General features: G+C 41.9%; 1 protein-coding gene across 1 annotated transcript in view; it reads left to right on the forward strand.

Annotated features, from left to right (window-relative positions):
• The window catches only part of DOCK11 (dedicator of cytokinesis 11), a 362,537-nt gene that overhangs the window by 154,116 nt on the left and 187,615 nt on the right, over positions 1-20,806 (forward strand). The window contains exons 32-36 of the mRNA XM_088453072.1: positions 494-672; positions 2,571-2,690; positions 5,638-5,713; positions 15,463-15,566; positions 17,435-17,546. Coding sequence (XP_088309198.1) covers positions 494-672; positions 2,571-2,690; positions 5,638-5,713; positions 15,463-15,566; positions 17,435-17,546 — 591 coding nt within the window. The remainder of the gene's footprint in view (positions 1-493; positions 673-2,570; positions 2,691-5,637; positions 5,714-15,462; positions 15,567-17,434; positions 17,547-20,806) is intronic.

Consider the following 20,806-nt stretch of genomic DNA (forward strand, 5'->3'; position numbering starts at 1 on the left):
TTTGTCAAAACAAAAATGCATACTGTATAGAAGCTTGTTAGAGTAAACCGGGCCCATGAGTGCCCACTGGGCCCTATGCAAGAGTCTAGTTTGGGTAATAGATTATCTGACTCTGCCTCTGACAAAACGTGTCTATGAAAATAGTTCTTCTCCACCAGAGACAGGTAGAATGACAGATATACTTAATCCAGACGGTAGTATAACTTGTATTCTGCAGCACTAGTCAAGCCAGTGGGGTTCCTCAGTTTTGATGTGCTGTGTTGCAAGATGCCCCAACAAGAAACAACAACACTGTTACCCTAAGAATAGACTGGAAACATGATTAAAAATCCAACTTCATTCTGTGGATCCCAATGCATGAGACGGTATGAGGACTATATCATGTTTGAGTAAAATAGTCCACCAGGAAAAAGAAGAACTGTTATAGGTTCTAAAACTACTGACACTTTTTGCAGAACTGGAAAATACTTTATCTTTGTGTTTTTGCCAGCAGATATGAATCTTGAGTGCAGCTTGACGGACGACTATTGTAAGCATCACTTTCTGGTTGGCCTCTTGCTGAGAGAAGTATTGCAGGCCTTACAAGAGAACTGCGACATCAGATATGCCGCCATTTCAACATTAAAGCACCTTCTAATCAAGCATGCATTTGATAACAGATACCAGCACAAGGTAATGAATCAGATTACTGGGCAAATGATAATAACTCTATATGCTCTATCGATTGCCAGATACAGTAGATGATAAACCTGGGTGTGAGTTGTTATATTGTTATAAAATCTCTCTTAATAGATATCTAAAATGATCCTTCCATCTCATATATAACAACATCAATATTTATTATATGATATCATATCAAATTGTATCACATATAAAATATATCAAATATAAACACAGACAAAGCCTCTAATGATCTGGTATATAGAACTGAGATTAAAATAAGAGGCGGGGTGTTGTTGCTATACAATACCCATCCAGTAGTCGGGAAAAAACACAGGTCCCTTGTGTCCCTATTTGTCCCAGTGTGTCCGCTGATGACAATTGTGCAGTAGGTAAGATTTAAGAAAAAACTGGCAGAGCGTGTTGATTTTGCACATGGTTCCAACATGGAAAAAGTAACCAGCGTCCTGTACGAGCCTAGAACAGACAGATATTGTTACATATTCCAACTTTGTGTGGTTGAAACTGTTCCTGTTGCTCCTCACTCATATCATGCAACTACACAATATATGTGAGTAAGACATAAACTATGAATTTTTTATTTATCCATTCCAAAGATTATCACAATGAGCTACATTTTTGGAAGTTTGCAGTATTTAAATTTTTTGTTTTTGTGGCCAAAATTACTAGGAAAGAGAGTGAATATGATCGATCAGTGACTGGAAACAGCACATCCGTGTGACCATGCAGTGCCACTGATTTATTTATACATGATCACCCTGTTGGCGTCTGCCTGTAACATGGAGGGGCAACAGCCAGCAACGTCTTACCTATCAAGCTGCCGGCTGCTGCTCCTCCCTACAATGTTACAGCCACTATACTACAATAGGCAATAAACGGGTGGGGGAATCACCTGGAACGCCTGCACTACACTGGCAGCCCTTTACATGCTGTGCTTTGTTACTCCAATGACAGTGTTCACTTACTGGGATAAATGAATAAACTGGCAGTAACTGTGATGTACACTAAGGTAACAGTCACTTGGATAAAAAATACACAGCTCTGAATTTCATCTATATTATATAGTAGCCTGGTGCCAAGAACATGCCAGCGATGAGAGGAGCCAGGTCATGACCTTGTTATATCCCTTTCACATCGCTATTGGCAGGTCGCACCCGGGATTTGTACATGCGTCCCGGTTGCGACTTGCCTGAGAACCCTTTCAGACTAGCGGCCCAACCCGGCAATAATGCCAGGTCGATGACATCACAGCTACTGTATCCCTGCTGAGCCGGCGCTCGGAGATGAGATCATCTCCAAGCGCCAGCTCTTCCTATGCTGTGAACAGGTCCCAGGTCGCCTCGATCCGGGTTACCCATTCACATCCCACCGCGAGCCGGGTTGAACTCGTGTTCAACCCTGCTCGTTACCCAGGTTGAAATGCAGGGCTCAACCCGGGTTATTTCAACTGGGCCCTTTCACACTGCATAGTAACCCGGGTTATTTGGTGGCAGTGTGAAAGGGGTGAAGAAGATCTGGTTAATACTTAAGGCTTTTGTATAATTTACTTAGTTTAAGTAAGTGATAATCTAAGGTAGAAATGTGTCCTCATACACTATTGTCGCAGTTGCTTCAAAGAACCCTTCTTGATGTTCCAGGTCCCGCGTAACTTAGCTTGCGCCGAGCATCTATTATATAAGCACCAATCCTGTTTTACTGTATTGATGACATTTATTTTTTTCAATATTTATTAGCTGCTCAGAATTCCTACATCTAAGCTGATGGTGCAGATTAGAAATAAATATAGGATTGAAAATTTTATTCTCATTTTTGGGGGAAATTTGGTGAGAATCACTATCAAAATATAATTATTATTATTACATTGTGTTCTCTGTTTATTTATCCTTTAGAACCAACAAGCAAAGATCACCCAGCTTTACCTCCCCCTCATCCGAATGCTGCTAGACAATGTCTCCCGATTCGCTAGTAAAGACACCGTGTATTACTGCACCACAGACATGACATCTTCTGTAAGTACTGTGTTTTCTTACTGATAGATATTATATTATTTTTTATATTATTCATATGTCGATTGACAAGATTATGTGCACACCTTGTGAAGCGCAACAAAATATGCTGGCACTATATAAATAAAGATTATCCGTACAAACTGAACAATCTAGCGGATGTGTCGTTCCGATTTGGCTGGAAACTACATATTGGGCCAATATCACCCCAGCATATACCCAGCTTTACTGATTTGCATGGGAAAAAGAGGTAACACACCCTCGGCAGATTACATACTTACATGTGATAAATTGTCACACGGTTTACCGCACAATTACTATTTATTTGCAAAAACTAAAACAAAATAGATAAACGTGGCATGTGTAGAGCTGGGTACACACTGAGACGATGGGCATTTGTTCCGACATCGGAACGAATGCCCTTGAACGGGGATTGCCGTCCATACTTGATCGAGTTAATGAACGACAGATCGATCACAATTCCGTCCTTCATTAACTTACCATAGGTCGCTAGCAAAGTCGTCAGGTTTGATGTGTAGTATATCAAACCTAGTGACCGCGGGAGCGCACAATCGCCGGTACGCACTGAGTAATGTAGGCGATTTGCTGTTACGAAACGGCAAATCAGCCCAACATCGCTCCATTGTGTACCCAGCTTCAGATTGCATCCAGTTGATTGATTCATTCTTTTTTGAGGTCTCAAAATGTGATGGACTCTATATGCATTAAATTAAGACAGGAGAATGCAGCTGCAGAGTTGAATACATACTGTGAGCCTGATTCAGCTTTGTACAGTATTGCACAGCCGCAGGGAAGCGCATGGAAGCAGCTGTGCAATACTGTACAACTAATAAGCTAATGTAGCAGGAGGCGTCTGGTGTAAATAGACGTCTCCTTACCACACCACAGATCCGAGTGCAACATCTTAGGACACAGCATCAGATCTTCTACGAGACCATCAGTATTCTGAGTAACCCTGAGATTGCCCCTCGCTACTTTCTAGCTAAGGCCAGGAAATATGAGTCGGAAGTTGCAGACCATTGTCTCGGCAGTCCCAGAAGATCGCCCCCGCCCCCGAACGGCTTTGGGGAGCAGCGAGAGATCTTGCAGTAAAAAACTGGCGCATGAGCAGTACAGATCCTGCCCATGCACCGATCTTTTAACATCGGAGCAGTACGTAAACCATTGAGTTTGCAAACTACTCTGAATCAGGCCCTTTGGCCCTTCTAACCTCTCAGGATGTTAGCCCTATTCTCAGTCAGCATGGGTTCCCCAAGACAGCTGACTGCATCCTTGCAAATAATGATAATCCATTCTTACAAAGCTGAAGAAGGTTTTAAAATAATAACTAAACACTTTCAGCTTGGAATTTCCATTTATGCTTTAATAGACAAAATAATCCAAAGCCTCCAGTGTCCTAATGACACAGCATTGTCCGTGAAGTAATCTCCAAATTAACCCCCCTCCGTCACGTAACTTTTCCTCGTAATCCAAATAAAAATTAGATATTGAGATGTGTATTCCTTTTTTCTATTGTACATTTACCATTAGCTGTAAATTTTGCACTGTAACAAATGTCACTTTGATTGCACTTATCTTCGTCATTTAATGTTTCTTCACTGCATTTATTTGATGCTGTTAATAAAAAGTTGTCTAGAAAAAAATCACCGTAGGTCTTACAAATATAATGGTTATAAAACTGGCCCTTTTAAAAACTTTTCTTACAATACTAGACTGACAGCTAAATCCTGTGACGGAAGGGAGAACGGGAGAATCAGCATTATTATCTGCCTTATTTTCTCTAGAGATGTGCCGGTTCGGTTTTATTCGGTTCTTATCGCCAAATTATCGCAAATTCGGATTAGTTCAGATTTCTCTCATTGGCTAACCAAAACACATGACAGCCGGATAGCCAATATGATGCCATTTTTGAGATCCGAACATATCCGAGTAAAACCGAACCGCAATTTTCTCTAATGTCAATTTGTTTTCTGCTTCTTTAAAATTGTGACAGCTGGGAAGTAGTAGATAGTTAAGCTCATTCACTTTGTAAAGTGAGTTCTTAATCTATAAACATCCCCAAAGGACCCAAGGATCCCATAAGAGAACTTTATTTTTTTCTGGGTCATCTTTCCAAATAATAATCATATCATTAAATATCAACCTTAAGACTAGATATACCAAAGGTATTACTGCAGTAAATCCTCTGGAAGCTACTGTTTATTAAGAATTACTGCATCATTAATTGCCATATCTCTACAAATCCCTTCCCTGGCTTCCAAGATCCTCCAGAATCAAATTCAAATCAGTCTCACCTACAAGCACACGGCGACACCTTAATACATCTCAAGTACTCCCCCCCTACTGCTCTCTTAGTTTTGCTACTATTCTACTGTACATCAGACATTTTCTCTAATAGCCACCTGTCATTTCCTCCTTCAGAACTTCTTCCATTCCACTAGCCACCTATGGAATTCCCTGTCACATGAGGTCACACTCTCTCCCAGGCTTGAAATCTTTAAACACTGTCTAAAAACCCATCTCTTTAACTAGAGCCTAACCTCTTTCTAATTACACTATTCGCATTAGTACACCCTTGCTGCTGTCCCCATACATACTCTCTCCTATTGTGTCAGTTACTGTATACAATTTTCCCAGGAGATTAAGGTCCCTCCCTACCATTTGATTTTATTTGCGCTGTTATGTTGTCTGTCTTACATTTACCTAATTTATGCATGCTCTGTTTGGTGAATTGCACGGCACTGCCAAACTCTGTGGCACCTTGCAAATTAATGACAATTTTATTATTAATATAGCTTGCACAATAATTTAAAATTGGGTATAACATTATTGGTTAGTGGTAGTATACAATGCTGCTGATTTGCTGTGCTGGTAGCATAATAAACCAATATGTTGTTCAAAGAATGACAAAAACATTATTCATCTGCAGGCATCCAGGGACACTTTTATATATAACTTTGCCACACCTTCTAATAGATCAAGCCTGATCATGGACAAAGACACAGGTAAGTACTGTACTGTCACTGGTTGTGTAAGAGTTATCACATACAGAACAACTAAACCAGACCAGCCTTCATAGTCACAGTAGCTTTACCTAGAGATGATCTCTAGGTTGGTGGCTACTGTGTATTTTGTAGATTGTCCACTTTTTATATTACTGTATTCACTATTTATTTCCTAGGCTTCATCTGGCTCTAATTCCCCAATTTTTGGGGCTGATTCTGAGTTAGGAGCAAAGCAAAAATAAAACAAGTAACTTAGGGGGGGATCCAATTAGCCACTCTGTTGCGCCAATTACTGGGAGAGAACTGTCTTCCTAAAGAGCACTTACTATTACCAAAGCTCTGAGATGCCCGTTACTAGGAGAGAACTGTCTTCCTAAAGAGCTCTTATTATTACTAAAGCTCTGATGCGCCCATTACTAGGAGACAACTGTCTTCCTAAAGAGCACTTACTATTACTAAAGCTCTGATGCTCCCATTACTAGGAGAGAACTGTCTTCCTAAAGAGCACTTACTATTACTAAAGCTCTGAGACGCGAATTACTGGGAGAGAACTGTCTCCTAAAGAGCACTTACTATTACCAAAGCTCTGATGCGCCCATTACTAGGAGAGAACTGTCTTCCTAAAGAGCTCTTATTATTACTAAAGCTCTGATGCGCCCATTACTAGGAGACAACTGTCTTCCTAAAGAGCACTTACTATTACTAAAGCTCTGAGACGCGAATTACTGGGAGAGAACTGTCTCCTAAAGAGCACTTACTATTACCAAAGCTCTGATGCGCCCATTACTAGGAGAGAACTGTTTTCCTAAAGAGCACTTACTATTACCAAAGCTCTGATGCTCCCATTACTAGGAGAGTACTGTCTTCTTAAAGAGCACTTACTATTACCAAAGCCCTGATGCAGCCATTACTAGAAGAGAACTGTCCTCCTAAAGAGCACTTACTATTACTAAAGCTCAGGGACTCCCATTACTAGGAGAGTACTGTCTTCCTAAAGAGCACTTACTATTACCAAAGCTCTGAGACGCCCATTACTAGGAGAGAACGGTCTTCCTAAAGAGCACTTACTATTACCAAAGCTTTGATGTGCCCATTACTAGGAGAGAACTGTCTTCCTAAAGAGCACTTACTATTACCAAAGCTCTGAGACGCCCATTACTAGGAGAGAACTGTCTTCTTAAAGAGCACTTACTATTACCAAAGCCCTGATGCAGCCATTACTAGAAGAGAACTGTCCTCCTAAAGAGCACTTACTATTACTAAAGCTCAGGGACTCCCATTACTAGGAGAGAACTGTCTTCCTAAAGAGCACTTACTATTACCAAAGCTCTGAGACGCCCATTACTAGGAGAGAACGGTCTTCCTAAAGAGCACTTACTATTACCAAAGCTTTGATGTGCCCATTACTAGGAGAGAACTGTCTTCCTAAAGAGCACTTACTATTACCAAAGCTCTGAGACGCCCATTACTAGGAGAGAACTGTCTTCCTAAAGAGCACTTAATATTACCAAAGCTCTGAGACACCCATAACTAGGAGAGAATGGTCTTCCTAAAGAGCACTTACTATTACCAAAGCTCTGAGACGCCCATTAATAGGAGAGTACTGTCTTCCTAAAGAGCACTTACTATTACCAAAGCTTTGATGTGCCCATTACTAGGAGAGAACTGTCTTCCTAAAGAGCACTTAATATTACCAAAGCTCTGAGACACCCATAACTAGGAGAGAACTGTCTTCCTAAAGAGCACTTAATATTACCAAAGCTCTGAGACACACATAACTAGGAGAGAACTGTCTTCCTAAAGAGCACTTACTATTACTAAAGCTCTGAGGTGCTCATATTGTAGAGGAAATTCACTACAGATGTGTCCACATACATCTATTCTCTGTGCGCTACAAGTCACGTTAACAACTGCAGGTGTAACTGTATGCGAAATGATACGTTACAGTGTCAGCGACTGTGACACTAATGTGGTATTTCACTAGGTATTTATGGGTAGATATGGAAAAAAAAATGGAAAATAGTCAGATTAAAAATCTGAAAATTTATTACAGACCAAAATGGATGTCATAAGACTAAAATCCATTATAGTATGGTATATATGTAAAGTAAAAACTGTTAAAAATGTTAAAAATTTCTCTCAGATAATTTTAAATAAAATGAAATGATTGAATATCTTTATTTAAACAGTAATATGTTGCACAAAGACCATTGTATGCTCATCAGTGTCAATTCAATCCCTACTAATTGAATTGCTCCGGCGCATCAATTAGCTGCGGGGATTAATTGAATAGCCTTCTAAAAAGCAATCTGTACAATGTCCTATATCTGTATTGGGATCCACTTTGCACCCTTTCGTTTCACTTTTGCTGAAGGCGCATTTGTACAGTATGTGCAGTTTGACCAATAAAAAATCCATTCACAAGAGTGAAACATGTGCATCTAGGGTACTATATTCTGTATGTACTAAAGACAGTCTGATGCCCTATCATTTATTTAATTCCTAATTAAAATGACACTGACCAGTATGTAGGGGAAAATGCAGTGTCATTTAATGAAGAGATGCCTCTCCTGGACTATGATGTTTTAAAAAAAAATAAAAAAATTTCCACAAGCATTGGCGGTGCTTCTGACAGGGTGCCGGAGGCATGGTCTCCTAGCAAGCCCCTCTCAACCCCTACCCTGCCTAAGCTGAAGTCCAGGAGGGGCAGGGACATTTCCACATTGCAGACTGTGTAGATACAGCATGTGTAAATGGCGGCGCACTGTACTGCACAAACATCTACATAGGCTGCATTTGCACTGTCTGCACCATTTAAAAATGCGGATGTGCCTCCTTCATCCCCCCTTGGCACCTACTTGACTCCTGGTGTCCAGAGGCCAAAGCTTCCAGTGCCGAGTTTCACCACTGTCTCCAAGTACATTTTGCAAAAACCTGGGACATATCCGGTGGCGTATCTATAATGGGTGCATTGGTGGTGTATCTATAATGGGTGCATTGGTGGCGTATCTATAATGGGTGCATTAGTGGTGTATCTATAATGGGTGCATTAGTGGCGTATCTATAATGGGTGCATTAGTGGTGTATCTATAATGGGTGCATTAGTGGCGTATCTATAATGGGTGCATTAGTGGCGTATCTATAATGGGTGCATTAGTGGCGTATCTATAATGGGTGCATTAGTGGCGTATCTATAATGGGTGCATTTGTGGCGTATCTATAATGGGTGCATTGGTGGTGTATCTATAATGGGTGCATTGGTGGTGTATCTATAATGGGTGCATTGGTGGTGTATCTATAATGGGTGCATTGGTGGTGTATCTATAATGGGTGCATTGGTGGTGTATCTATAATGGGTGCATTAGTGGTGTATCTATAATGGGTGCATTTGTGGCGTATCTATAATGGGTGCATTGGTGGTGTATCTATAATGGGTGCATTAGTGGCGTATCTATAATGGGTGCATTAGTGGCGTATCTATAATGGGTGCATTAGTGGCGTATCTATAATGGGTGCATTAGTGGTGTATCTATAATGGGTGCATTAGTGGTGTATCTATAATGGGTGCATTGGTGGTGTATCTATAATGGGTGCATTGGTGGTGTATCTATAATGGGTGCATTGGTGGTTTATCTATAATGGGTGCATTGGTGGTGTATCTATAATGGGTGCATTAGTGGCGTATCTATAATGGGTGCATTTGTGGCGTATCTATAATGGGTGCATTTGTGGCGTATCTATAATGGGTGCATTAGTGGCGTATCTATAATGGGTGCATTAGTGGCGTATCTATAATGGGTGCATTAGTGGCGTATCTATAATGGGTGCATTTGTGGTGTATCTATAATGGGTGCATTAGTGGCGTATCTATAATGGGTGCATTAGTGGTTTAGTGGTGTATCTATAATGGGTGCATTAGTGGCGTATCTATAATGGGTGCATTGGTGGTGTATCTATAATGGGTGCATTGGTGGTGTATCTATAATGGGTGCATTAGTGGTGTATCTATAATGGGTGCATTAGTGGCGTATCTATAATGGGTGCATTGGTGGTGTATATAATGGGTGCATTAGTGGCGTATCTATAATGGGTGCATTGATGGTGTATCTATAATGGGTGCATTGGTGGTGTATCTATAATGAGTGCATTGGTGTGCGGAGCACATAGACTCCTGAGTCAAGGAGGTCCACACTGCTCACACTCCACCCATTGACTATACTTAACTGGCAGCCACTGCTGCAGAATTCAATGGGAAAATGGCGCAAATGTAATTTTCCTAGAAACATGCGCATGTGCGGTAGAGATATAACTCAGAGATATGTACATGTGCGGTAGAGATATCACTCAGAGATATGTACATGTGTGGTAGAGATATCACTCAGAGATATGTACATGTGCGGTAGAGATATCACTCAGAGATATGTACATGTGTGGTAGAGATATAACTCAGAGATATGTACATGTGCGGTAGAGATATCACTCAGAGATATGTACATGTGTGGTAGAGATATCACTCAGAGATATGTACATGTGCGGTAGAGATATCACTCAGAGATATGTACATGTGTGGTAGAGATATCACTCGGAGATATGTACATGTGCGGTAGAGATATCACTCGGAGATATGTACATGTGCGGTAGAGATATCACTCGGAGATATGTACATATGCGGTAGAGATATCACTCAGAGATATGTACATGTGCGGTAGAGATATCACTCAGAGATATGTACATGTGCGGTAGAGATATCACTCAGAGATATGTACATGTGCGGTAGAGATATCACTCAGAGATATGTACATGTGCGGTAGAGATATCACTCAGAGATATGTACATGTGCGGTAGAGATATCACTCAGAGATATGTACATGTGCGGTAGAGATATCACTCAGAGATATGTACATATGCGGTAGAGATATCACTCAGAGATATGTACATATGAGGTAGAGATATCACTCAGAGATATGTACATGTGCGGTAGAGATATCACTCAGAGATATGTACATGTGCGGTAGAGATATCACTCAAAGATATGTACATGTGCGGTAGAGATATCACTCAGAGATATGTACATGTGCGGTAGAGATATCACTCAGAGATATGTACATGTGCGGTAGAGATATCACTCAGAGATATGTACATGTGCGGTAGAGATATCACTCAGAGATATGTACATGTGCGGTAGAGATATCACTCAGAGATATGTACATGTGCGGTAGAGATATCACTCAGAGATATGTACATGTGCGGTAGAGATATCACTCGGAGATATGTACATGTGCGGTAGAGATATCACTCGGAGATATGTACATGTGCGGTAGAGATATCACTCAGAGATATGTACATGTGCGGTAGAGATATCACTCAGAGATATGTACATGTACGGTAGAGATATCACTCAGAGATATGTACATGTGCGGTAGAGATATCACTCAGAGATATGTACATGTGCGGTAGAGATATCACTCAGAGATATGTACATGTGCGGTAGAGATATCACTCAGAGATATGTACATGTGCGGTAGAGATATCACTCAGAGATATGTACATGTGCGGTAGAGATATCACTCGGAGATATGTACATGTGCGGTAGAGATATCACTCGGAGATATGTACATGTGCGGTAGAGATATCACTCAGAGATATGTACATGTGCGGTAGAGATATCACTCAGAGATATGTACATGTGCGGTAGAGATATCACTCAGAGATATGTACATGTGCGGTAGAGATATCACTCAGAGATATGTACATGTGCGGTAGAGATATCACTCAGAGATATGTACATGTGCGGTAGAGATATCACTCAGAGATATGTACATGTGCGGTAGAGATATCACTCAGAGATATGTACATGTGCGGTAGAGATATCACTCGGAGATATGTACATGTGCGGTAGAGATATCACTCGGAGATATGTACATGTGCGGTAGAGATATCACTCGGAGATATGTACATGTGCGGTAGAGATATCACTCAGAGATATGTACATGTGCGGTAGAGATATCACTCAGAGATATGTACATGTACGGTAGAGATATCACTCAGAGATATGTACATGTGCGGTAGAGATATCACTCAGAGATATGTACATGTGCGGTAGAGATATCGCTCAGAGATATGTACATGTGCGGTAGAGATATCGCTCAGAGATATGTACATGTGCGGTAGAGATATCACTCAGAGATATGTACATGTGCGGTAGAGATATCACTCGGAGATATGTACATGTGCGGTAGAGATATCACTCAGAGATATGTACATGTGCGGTAGAGATATCACTCAGAGATATGTACATGTGCGGTAGAGATATCACTCAGAGATATGTACATGTGCGGTAGAGATATCACTCAGAGATATGTACATGTGCGGTAGAGATATCACTCAGAGATATGTACATGTACGGTAGAGATATCACTCAGAGATATGTACATGTGCGGTAGAGATATCAATCAGAGATATGTACATGTGCGGTAGAGATATCACTCAGAGATATGTACATGTGCGGTAGAGATATCACTCAGAGATATGTACATGTGCGGTAGAGATATCACTCAGATATGTACATGTGCGGTAGAGATATCACTCAGATATGTACATGTGCGGTAGAGATATCACTCAGAGATATGTACATGTGCGGTAGAGATATCACTCAGAGATATGTACATGTGCGGTAGAGATATCACTCGGAGATATGTACATGTGCGGTAGAGATATCACTCGGAGATATGTACATGTGCGGTAGAGATATCACTCGGAGATATGTACATATGCGGTAGAGATATCACTCAGAGATATGTACATGTGCGGTAGAGATATCACTCAGAGATATGTACATGTGCGGTAGAGATATCACTCAGAGATATGTACATGTGCGGTAGAGATATCACTCAGAGATATGTACATGTGCGGTAGAGATATCACTCAGAGATATGTACATGTGCGGTAGAGATATCACTCAGAGATATGTACATGTGCGGTAGAGATATCACTCAGAGATATGTACATGTGCGGTAGAGATATCACTCAGAGATATGTACATGTGCGGTAGAGATATCACTCAGAGATATGTACATGTGTGGTAGAGATATAACTCAGAGATATGTACATGTGCGGTAGAGATATCACTCAGAGATATGTACATGTGCGGTAGAGATATCACTCAGAGATATGTACATGTGCGGTAGAGATATCACTCAGAGATATGTACATGTGCGGTAGAGATATCACTCAGAGATATGTACATGTGCGGTAGAGATATCACTCAGAGATATGTACATGTGCGGTAGAGATATCACTCAGAGATATGTACATGTGCGGTAGAGATATCACTCAGAGATATGTACATGTGCGGTAGAGATATCACTCAGAGATATGTACATGTGCGGTAGAGATATCACTCGGAGATATGTACATGTGCGGTAGAGATATCACTCGGAGATATGTACATGTGCGGTAGAGATATCACTCGGAGATATGTACATGTGCGGTAGAGATATCACTCAGAGATATGTACATATGTGGTAGAGATATCACTCAGAGATATGTACATGTGCGGTAGAGATATCACTCAGAGATATGTACATGTGCGGTAGAGATATCACTCAGAGATATGTACATGTGCGGTAGAGATATCACTCAGAGATATGTACATGTGCGGTAGAGATATCACTCAGAGATATGTACATGTGCGGTAGAGATATCACTCAGAGATATGTACATATGCGGTAGAGATATCACTCAGAGATATGTACATGTGCGGTAGAGATATCACTCAGAGATATGTACATGTGCGGTAGAGATATCACTCAGAGATATGTACATGTGCGGTAGAGATATCACTCAGAGATATGTACATGTGCGGTAGAGATATCACTCGGAGATATGTACATGTGCGGTAGAGATATCACTCGGAGATATTTACATGTGCGGTAGAGATATCACTCAGAGATATGTACATGTGCGGTAGAGATATCACTCAGAGATATGTACATGTACGGTAGAGATATCACTCAGAGATATGTACATGTGCGGTAGAGATATCACTCAGAGATTTGTACATGTGCGGTAGAGATATCACTCAGAGATATGTACATGTGCGGTAGAGATATCACTCAGAGATATGTACATGTGCGGTAGAGATATCACTCAGAGATATGTACATGTGCGGTAGAGATATCACTCAGAGATATGTACATGTGCGGTAGAGATATCACTCAGAGATATGTACATGTGCGGTAGAGATATCACTCAGAGATATGTACATGTGCGGTAGAGATATCACTCAGAGATATGTACATGTGCGGTAGAGATATCACTCAGAGATATGTACATGTGCGGTAGAGATATCACTCAGAGATATGTACATGTGCGGTAGAGATATCACTCAGAGATATGTACATGTGCGGTAGAGATATCACTCGGAGATATGTACATGTGCGGTAGAGATATCACTCGGAGATATGTACATGTGCGGTAGAGATATCACTCGGAGATATGTACATGTGCGGTAGAGATATCACTCGGAGATATGTACATGTGCGGTAGAGATATCACTCGGAGATATGTACATGTGCGGTAGAGATATCACTCAGAGATATGTACATGTGCGGTAGAGATATCACTCAGAGATATGTACATGTACGGTAGAGATATCACTCAGAGATATGTACATGTGCGGTAGAGATATCACTCAGAGATATGTACATGTGCGGTAGAGATATCACTCAGAGATATGTACATGTGCGGTAGAGATATCACTCAGAGATATGTACATGTGCGGTAGAGATATCACTCAGAGATATGTACATGTGCGGTAGAGATATCGCTCAGAGATATGTACATGTGCGGTAGAGATATCGCTCAGAGATATGTACATGTGCGGTAGAGATATCACTCAGAGATATGTACATGTGCGGTAGAGATATCACTCGGAGATATGTACATGTGCGGTAGAGATATCACTCAGAGATATGTACATGTGCGGTAGAGATATCACTCAGAGATATGTACATGTGCGGTAGAGATATCACTCAGAGATATGTACATGTGCGGTAGAGATATCACTCAGAGATATGTACATGTGCGGTAGAGATATCACTCAGAGATATGTACATGTACGGTAGAGATATCACTCAGAGATATGTACATGTGCGGTAGAGATATCACTCAGAGATATGTACATGTGCGGTAGAGATATCACTCAGAGATATGTACATGTGCGGTAGAGATATCACTCAGATATGTACATGTGCGGTAGAGATATCACTCAGAGATATGTACATGTACGGTAGAGATATCACTCAGAGATATGTACATGTGTGGTAGAGATATCACTCAGAGATATGTACATGTGCGGTAGAGATATCACTCAGAGATATGTACATGTGCGGTAGAGATATCACTCAGAGATATGTGCATGCACAGAAGATTCTGGCACAGTGCATGAGTTGCTGACCGGGGGCAGAGGGTTTGAGACCACACACAAGCCCCTCCTCTAATAAAATGTCCATGCACACACCCGGTTCCAAATGTTGGGAAGTGGGCATGTAATGTGATATGTACTTAGCTGACAGTTAAACATGTTTGTGCAAATTAAGAAGCTGGGCGCCTCTGCATATTGTGCTATTTATAAATGAGTTTTAATACCAGTTATAAAAGTAGCTACTGATGATATATAGGGTACTAGCCCCTTATTAGAAATACCATTTAATGCCTTATTGACTTGTTTTTCTATATTTTTGCACAAGGTTACAACTCTCCGTTTTCCAGTGGCTGCATCATGAAAAGAGAGGACTCGCGAGGCTCAATCTATGCAGATGGGATGACTGAACCCAGTATGAATGGGGAAAATGTAATGTTCACATCACTGGATCCATTTTTGTATGCTGTAAATTTAGTCTACTGTTGCAGAATAGACATCTTTGTTCAAGCACCAAATGGAGGGAACATTGTGAGCTGGAGTTCCAGGCTGTGCAGGCATGGGGGATGGGATAGCTGAGGGGACATAGGGGGTCATTCAGACCCGTTCGCGAGCAAAGGACGCTCGCAAACGGGTCGATGTTCCCCCAATGCGCATGCGCACGACGGAGGGAGCTCCGTCGTGCGCATGCGCGAGACCCGGACTGCGACAGCCAAGCTGTCGCTCCGGGTCTCGCACCAAAGGGGGCGTGCTGTCGATGTTGATTGACAGCACGCCCCCTTTGGTGGGCGTGCCGGGGGCGTGCCTGCCAGACGGAGGCGTTTCCATGGGAACGCTTACCATCTGGAGCCGGCCCCACTGACATCACTAGTGATGTCAGTGGGAGTGATTTTGGCTCTGATAGAGCCAAAATCACTCCTGGGCTTGCGGCAGCGAGACCCTACCGCAGGGTCTCCGTCGCAAGCCCGATGGTCGCGATGGTCAAGACCATCGCGACCATCATCATGGACGCTCGCATAAGCTGTGGGTGGTAACCCACAGCTATGCAAGCGTCAAAGAGGACGCTCCATTTTCAGGTAGGAGGGCCCTGATTCAGAGCGAGCGCTCTGGTCAGAGCGTTCAGCTCTGAATCAGGCCCATAGAGATGGACAAAATCATCTGTCTTGTCAGGGGTTTACAGCGATGACTGCATGCTATGCATTCTTGGTCCAACATGCGCGTGCCGATAGAGTGATGTATTGTTAGTCCTCCAAGTATTATATCCTAGCAGAACAGATGCTAAGGCGCACATCCACATGCCAACTAGGGAAAGACAGTACGATTACTACATCGTAATCGTACCATCGTTCCCCATCCCCTGCAGTGCCTACACTGAACGTCGTTCAGTGTAGGCACCCTCCATCATCCCCGAACATGGCCAATCTGTCGTTATCGGCAGTTTGGACCGGCATGTTCGGGCGATGATTGATGTCGGAAATGACCAGCGGGAGCGTGCATCACTGGTCACTTCCAACATTATAGTGCACGATTTGTGCCTGATTAATGAGCGATTGAACGATTACGTTGTCGTAATCGTTCAATCGCTCATTTATATCTGCCAGTGGTTACGCGGCTTAAGAGGTTCTCAGCGGTATGCCTTAATTTACTAAGCCTTGGATGGAGATAAAGTGGACAGAGATAAAGTACCAGCCAACCAGCTCCTGTCATTTTTCAAACACAGCCTGTGACCTGGCAGTTAGGAGCCGATTGGTTGGTACTTTCTCTCCATCCAAGGCTTAGTACATAGACCCCTTAGTTTATATTGAAAGTTACATGTGTTTATCATACCAATTAAAACAGTCCATGATACGCAAGTTTCAATAATGCACCCTCCATCAGCTTCATAAGAAATGATAATTATACAGTAGGTCTGATTTTGGACTGTACTAAGATTAGTCCATAGAAATGATGTGAACTGTTTCAGACTATATGTGCCAGGGATACACAGTGTTATATTCTGTCCCTGGAGTCTATTCTTCCATATACTGTAGACTGATGTGTTTGTGTCAGGCTGTATAGTATATGGGACCTGGGCTGCACTGTCCTGCAGTCATAACTTCCTTGTCTCTGTAACTGTGGTGTGGAAGCCATGGACAGGGGGTGGGGGGGGGGGTGTTGGTTGAGGGTGCCTGTAGTTAGCTCCCACTGTGCATGTTGATCTGAGGACATACCATAGCCCAGTATTATATAGATTATTCAGTGTTTGACCTCCCATTGCCGAGAGCTACAGTATACTGACCTTGTTGTTATGACCACTTTAGATGCGTAGAAGCTCCACCAAAAGCAGCGTGTCCCATTATAGCAGACTGGACTCATACGAGATTAAGAGCCTACTCATTTGCTATCTGTATATTGTCAAAGTGCTTTCAGAAGGTAAGTTCCTACAGCCACCTTCCTACCCACAGTACGGGCCTGATGTTGAGGTGGGAGTAAAGCAAAAAGTAGCAATTATCTGTGCGCCTGGACCAACCATAATGCAATACAAGGGGTGCAAATACATTTATTTTATTATTTATTTTGCATGCAGGATAAATACTGGCTGCTTTTGCATGTAGTCCATAAATGCTGGATAGCATTATTTTTACACAGCAATTTAGTTTTGAGTTGGGACTCGCCCCTCCCATGTCTAAATTTCTCTTCACATTTTAAATCCCCCTGCCCCCTTCAGTGCAGCATAGCTTTACTCTCACCTCAGAAGCAAGTCCTTCCTGTTCAAATATGTTTCTCCTATGAGATTGGGAGCAATGCAGTGTCCTGTGAACACCGTTCCACATCATTTTTTATTTGTATTCTTCTTTCTCAGTTATACAATCGGCTTGCCCATAGTGCTTTTTTTAAATTTTACCTCAGCTACATGTATCTGAATATCTTCTTAGAAATTGTCATTGTGTCACAACCATAACACTCATTCTATTCATGATGCAGTTAACAAAACAAAATAAAAGCCTACTGTAAGTACATATAAAGTAAGGAGCAGTGTGTCCCTATATCATTGGGAAAGTTAGAAAACTAATTGTGAAATAAATGGTCAAATGACACATTTTAATCAATTAGAAAGTAATATATCCTGACAAATCACAATTTACCCTGCATTCTTTGTATGCGGTTTTTTTACACTCCCATAACACGACCATTAGATGATATTTTTTTTCGATCACTTCAAGCCGCCTCCTAGTAAGCTCCCGTGGCTCTCCCCCACCAGCTCATACATGCGCAGTAGCAAGTAATCGCTCAGCTGGCCAAACATCAACACCGCATCCATCTCTGAATTATATCCTAGGCGATGAAGCAAATGTGTAACACACAAGTTTGCGGTTTATTTTGGGCAATTTTTTAAAAAAAAATTTTGGCCCCTATATCTTTTATTGGCCCATATTTATTAGCTTATTTTTTTTCAGTATATATTGCATTCATTATTGCCGTTCTGTTTTATATTTACTTTGTGTGTCTCTGGTCACTGTTGTGTACATTTATGACAACTATTAAACAGGTAACTGAGTCGAAGAGGTGGTGTTGCCCATAGCAACCTGGAGTTTGCTATAGTAGTTTAACCTTTACTGTAAAATGTATATAATAAGCCAAAAAGTGTGTCTGTCTGTTTGACTCTCTGTCCTTTATGCCAAATTTGGGGGAATTTTGGCTGTGCATAAAGGACAGACAGACACATGCTTTCTTGCTTATAATAATGATATTATTGTTTTTGCTGAAACATAATTAAATATTGTCATTTATTGTGTACGTTTTGTGAATTCTTCTTTATCCAAAAAGTATAGATACTCCAGTATCTTTAACTAATGCCCTTTTCATACATAGCCTAAATATCCCGGGTGTTTGCCTGTGCACCTGCGTCGGCCCTGGTCTGGACTATGGCCCTGATTCAGACCCGCTCGCTGCCGCTGGCAGCTCGCAGGGTCTGTGGGCGTTTTTTTCTTTTCCTGCCGCTCGCAGAGCTGTGGGAGACCTCCCACAGCTTGTGCGAGCGGCCTCGAGACCGTCGCGATTATTGCAACTATCGGCCTTGCGACAAGACCCTGTGGTAGGGTCTAGGCTGCCGCAAGGCCGAGTGGACTTCCTGCCCTAATAGAGCAGGAAGTCCACTACTGACATCACTAGTGATGTCAGCAGGTCCTCCCACAAACGCCAGGCATTCCTAAGGGAACGCATGCGTTTATGCAGCCACCCCCCCTACCCACCTACAAAACGGGGCGAGCTGTCACTCACCATCGACAGCCACCCTGTCTTATAGCAAGCCCCGTAGCGACTGAACTTCAGTCGCTCAGCGGGGCTCGCGCATGCGCAGTGGCCAAACATCAAGCCGCTTGCGATCGCTGTGTGCTCGTGAGCGGCTCTGAATCAGGCCCTATGTGTGAAAGGGGCCGATTCGGGTCGGAGTCCCGGATCCGTGACCCTGTTCTGTACTAGGGTCTGGGACTGAGACCAGGGAAATTCACGGGTTGATACACCTGTGTATTTCTCTGTTTGTCTGTCTGAAAGGGGTATAAATAATTGTTTAGAGTTACAATCTTTCACACGTCATGCAACCAGTGACGTGCGGTGTGGTCAATGGCTGGGGAGGCACACATGTATTAAAAACACAGTTTTTATATCAAAACTGGAGTATGACAGGGAGTATGATACCCTGACCGTACGTACCTGCATGCAACCCACCAAAATGTGTTTTACAGTACATGTGCCAGTGCATGGCTCGCAAGTTACAGCGAAGTACTACACCGAAAATTTAAAATCTGTATATAATGCAGAATCTTACTGAAATCTTAAACAATCATTTTCATTCAAGGAACATTTCTTACATTTCTAGAACTTGCTTCATCTTTACAGTAAACACAGCATCCGTATACCAGCACCATCTAGTGTCAACAAAATATATTGCAACTTTAAACAAGTTTAATTTCCTCTAGCAAACATGCAGTACAGTATAGATATAGGAACACAGAAACATAGAATTTGACAGCAGATAAGAACCACTTGGCCCATCTAGTCTACCCCTTTTCATTTATCTTTTTCGCTATACTTGATGACTTACAGCAGCTGTAGAAATTAATGACTCATCACTCGGTAAGTCAAACAATGTAAATATATACCTCAAGATGAATATTTGCTACACCGCTGTCATTCTGTGAATATTAATATTATATACCGTATAGTCTAGATACAATCTAGATATAAAGCAATAGAAATTAATCTGGAATGCTTGGTTGATAAAATGATTCTAATGTACATTGCAGGTATTTGTAGGTGATATATGAACTACATAAATGGACAAATCCATTTAGGTGATAAGAAGGCATCAGTCAGAGCATAGCCATTTGATGGATAGCACACTGGAAGTTAGTTGTCAGAACAAGATTGGTGATGTCACAGGATTCCTCAAAGCAATTATTATTAAACTTTATTCATAGGGCACCACACGTGGTGCAATAGGGTGAGGTAGACTACGTAGTGACATAGTAAAGTGGTGGAACGGATATGCTTTTATGAACTGGTGGTTTTTGAGTGCCCGCTTGATGCAAGGCAGGCTGGGGGATTCTCTGATGGAAGGTGATCGTTCCAGTGGTGGGGGGAGCATGAGAGAAATCTTGGATTCTGGAGTGGAATGTGGTAATCAGGTGGGA

This window comes from Taudactylus pleione, unplaced genomic scaffold (assembly GCF_031769625.1).
Source record: "Taudactylus pleione unplaced genomic scaffold, aTauple2 ptg000039l, whole genome shotgun sequence".
Lineage (NCBI taxonomy): Eukaryota > Metazoa > Chordata > Amphibia > Anura > Myobatrachidae > Taudactylus > Taudactylus pleione.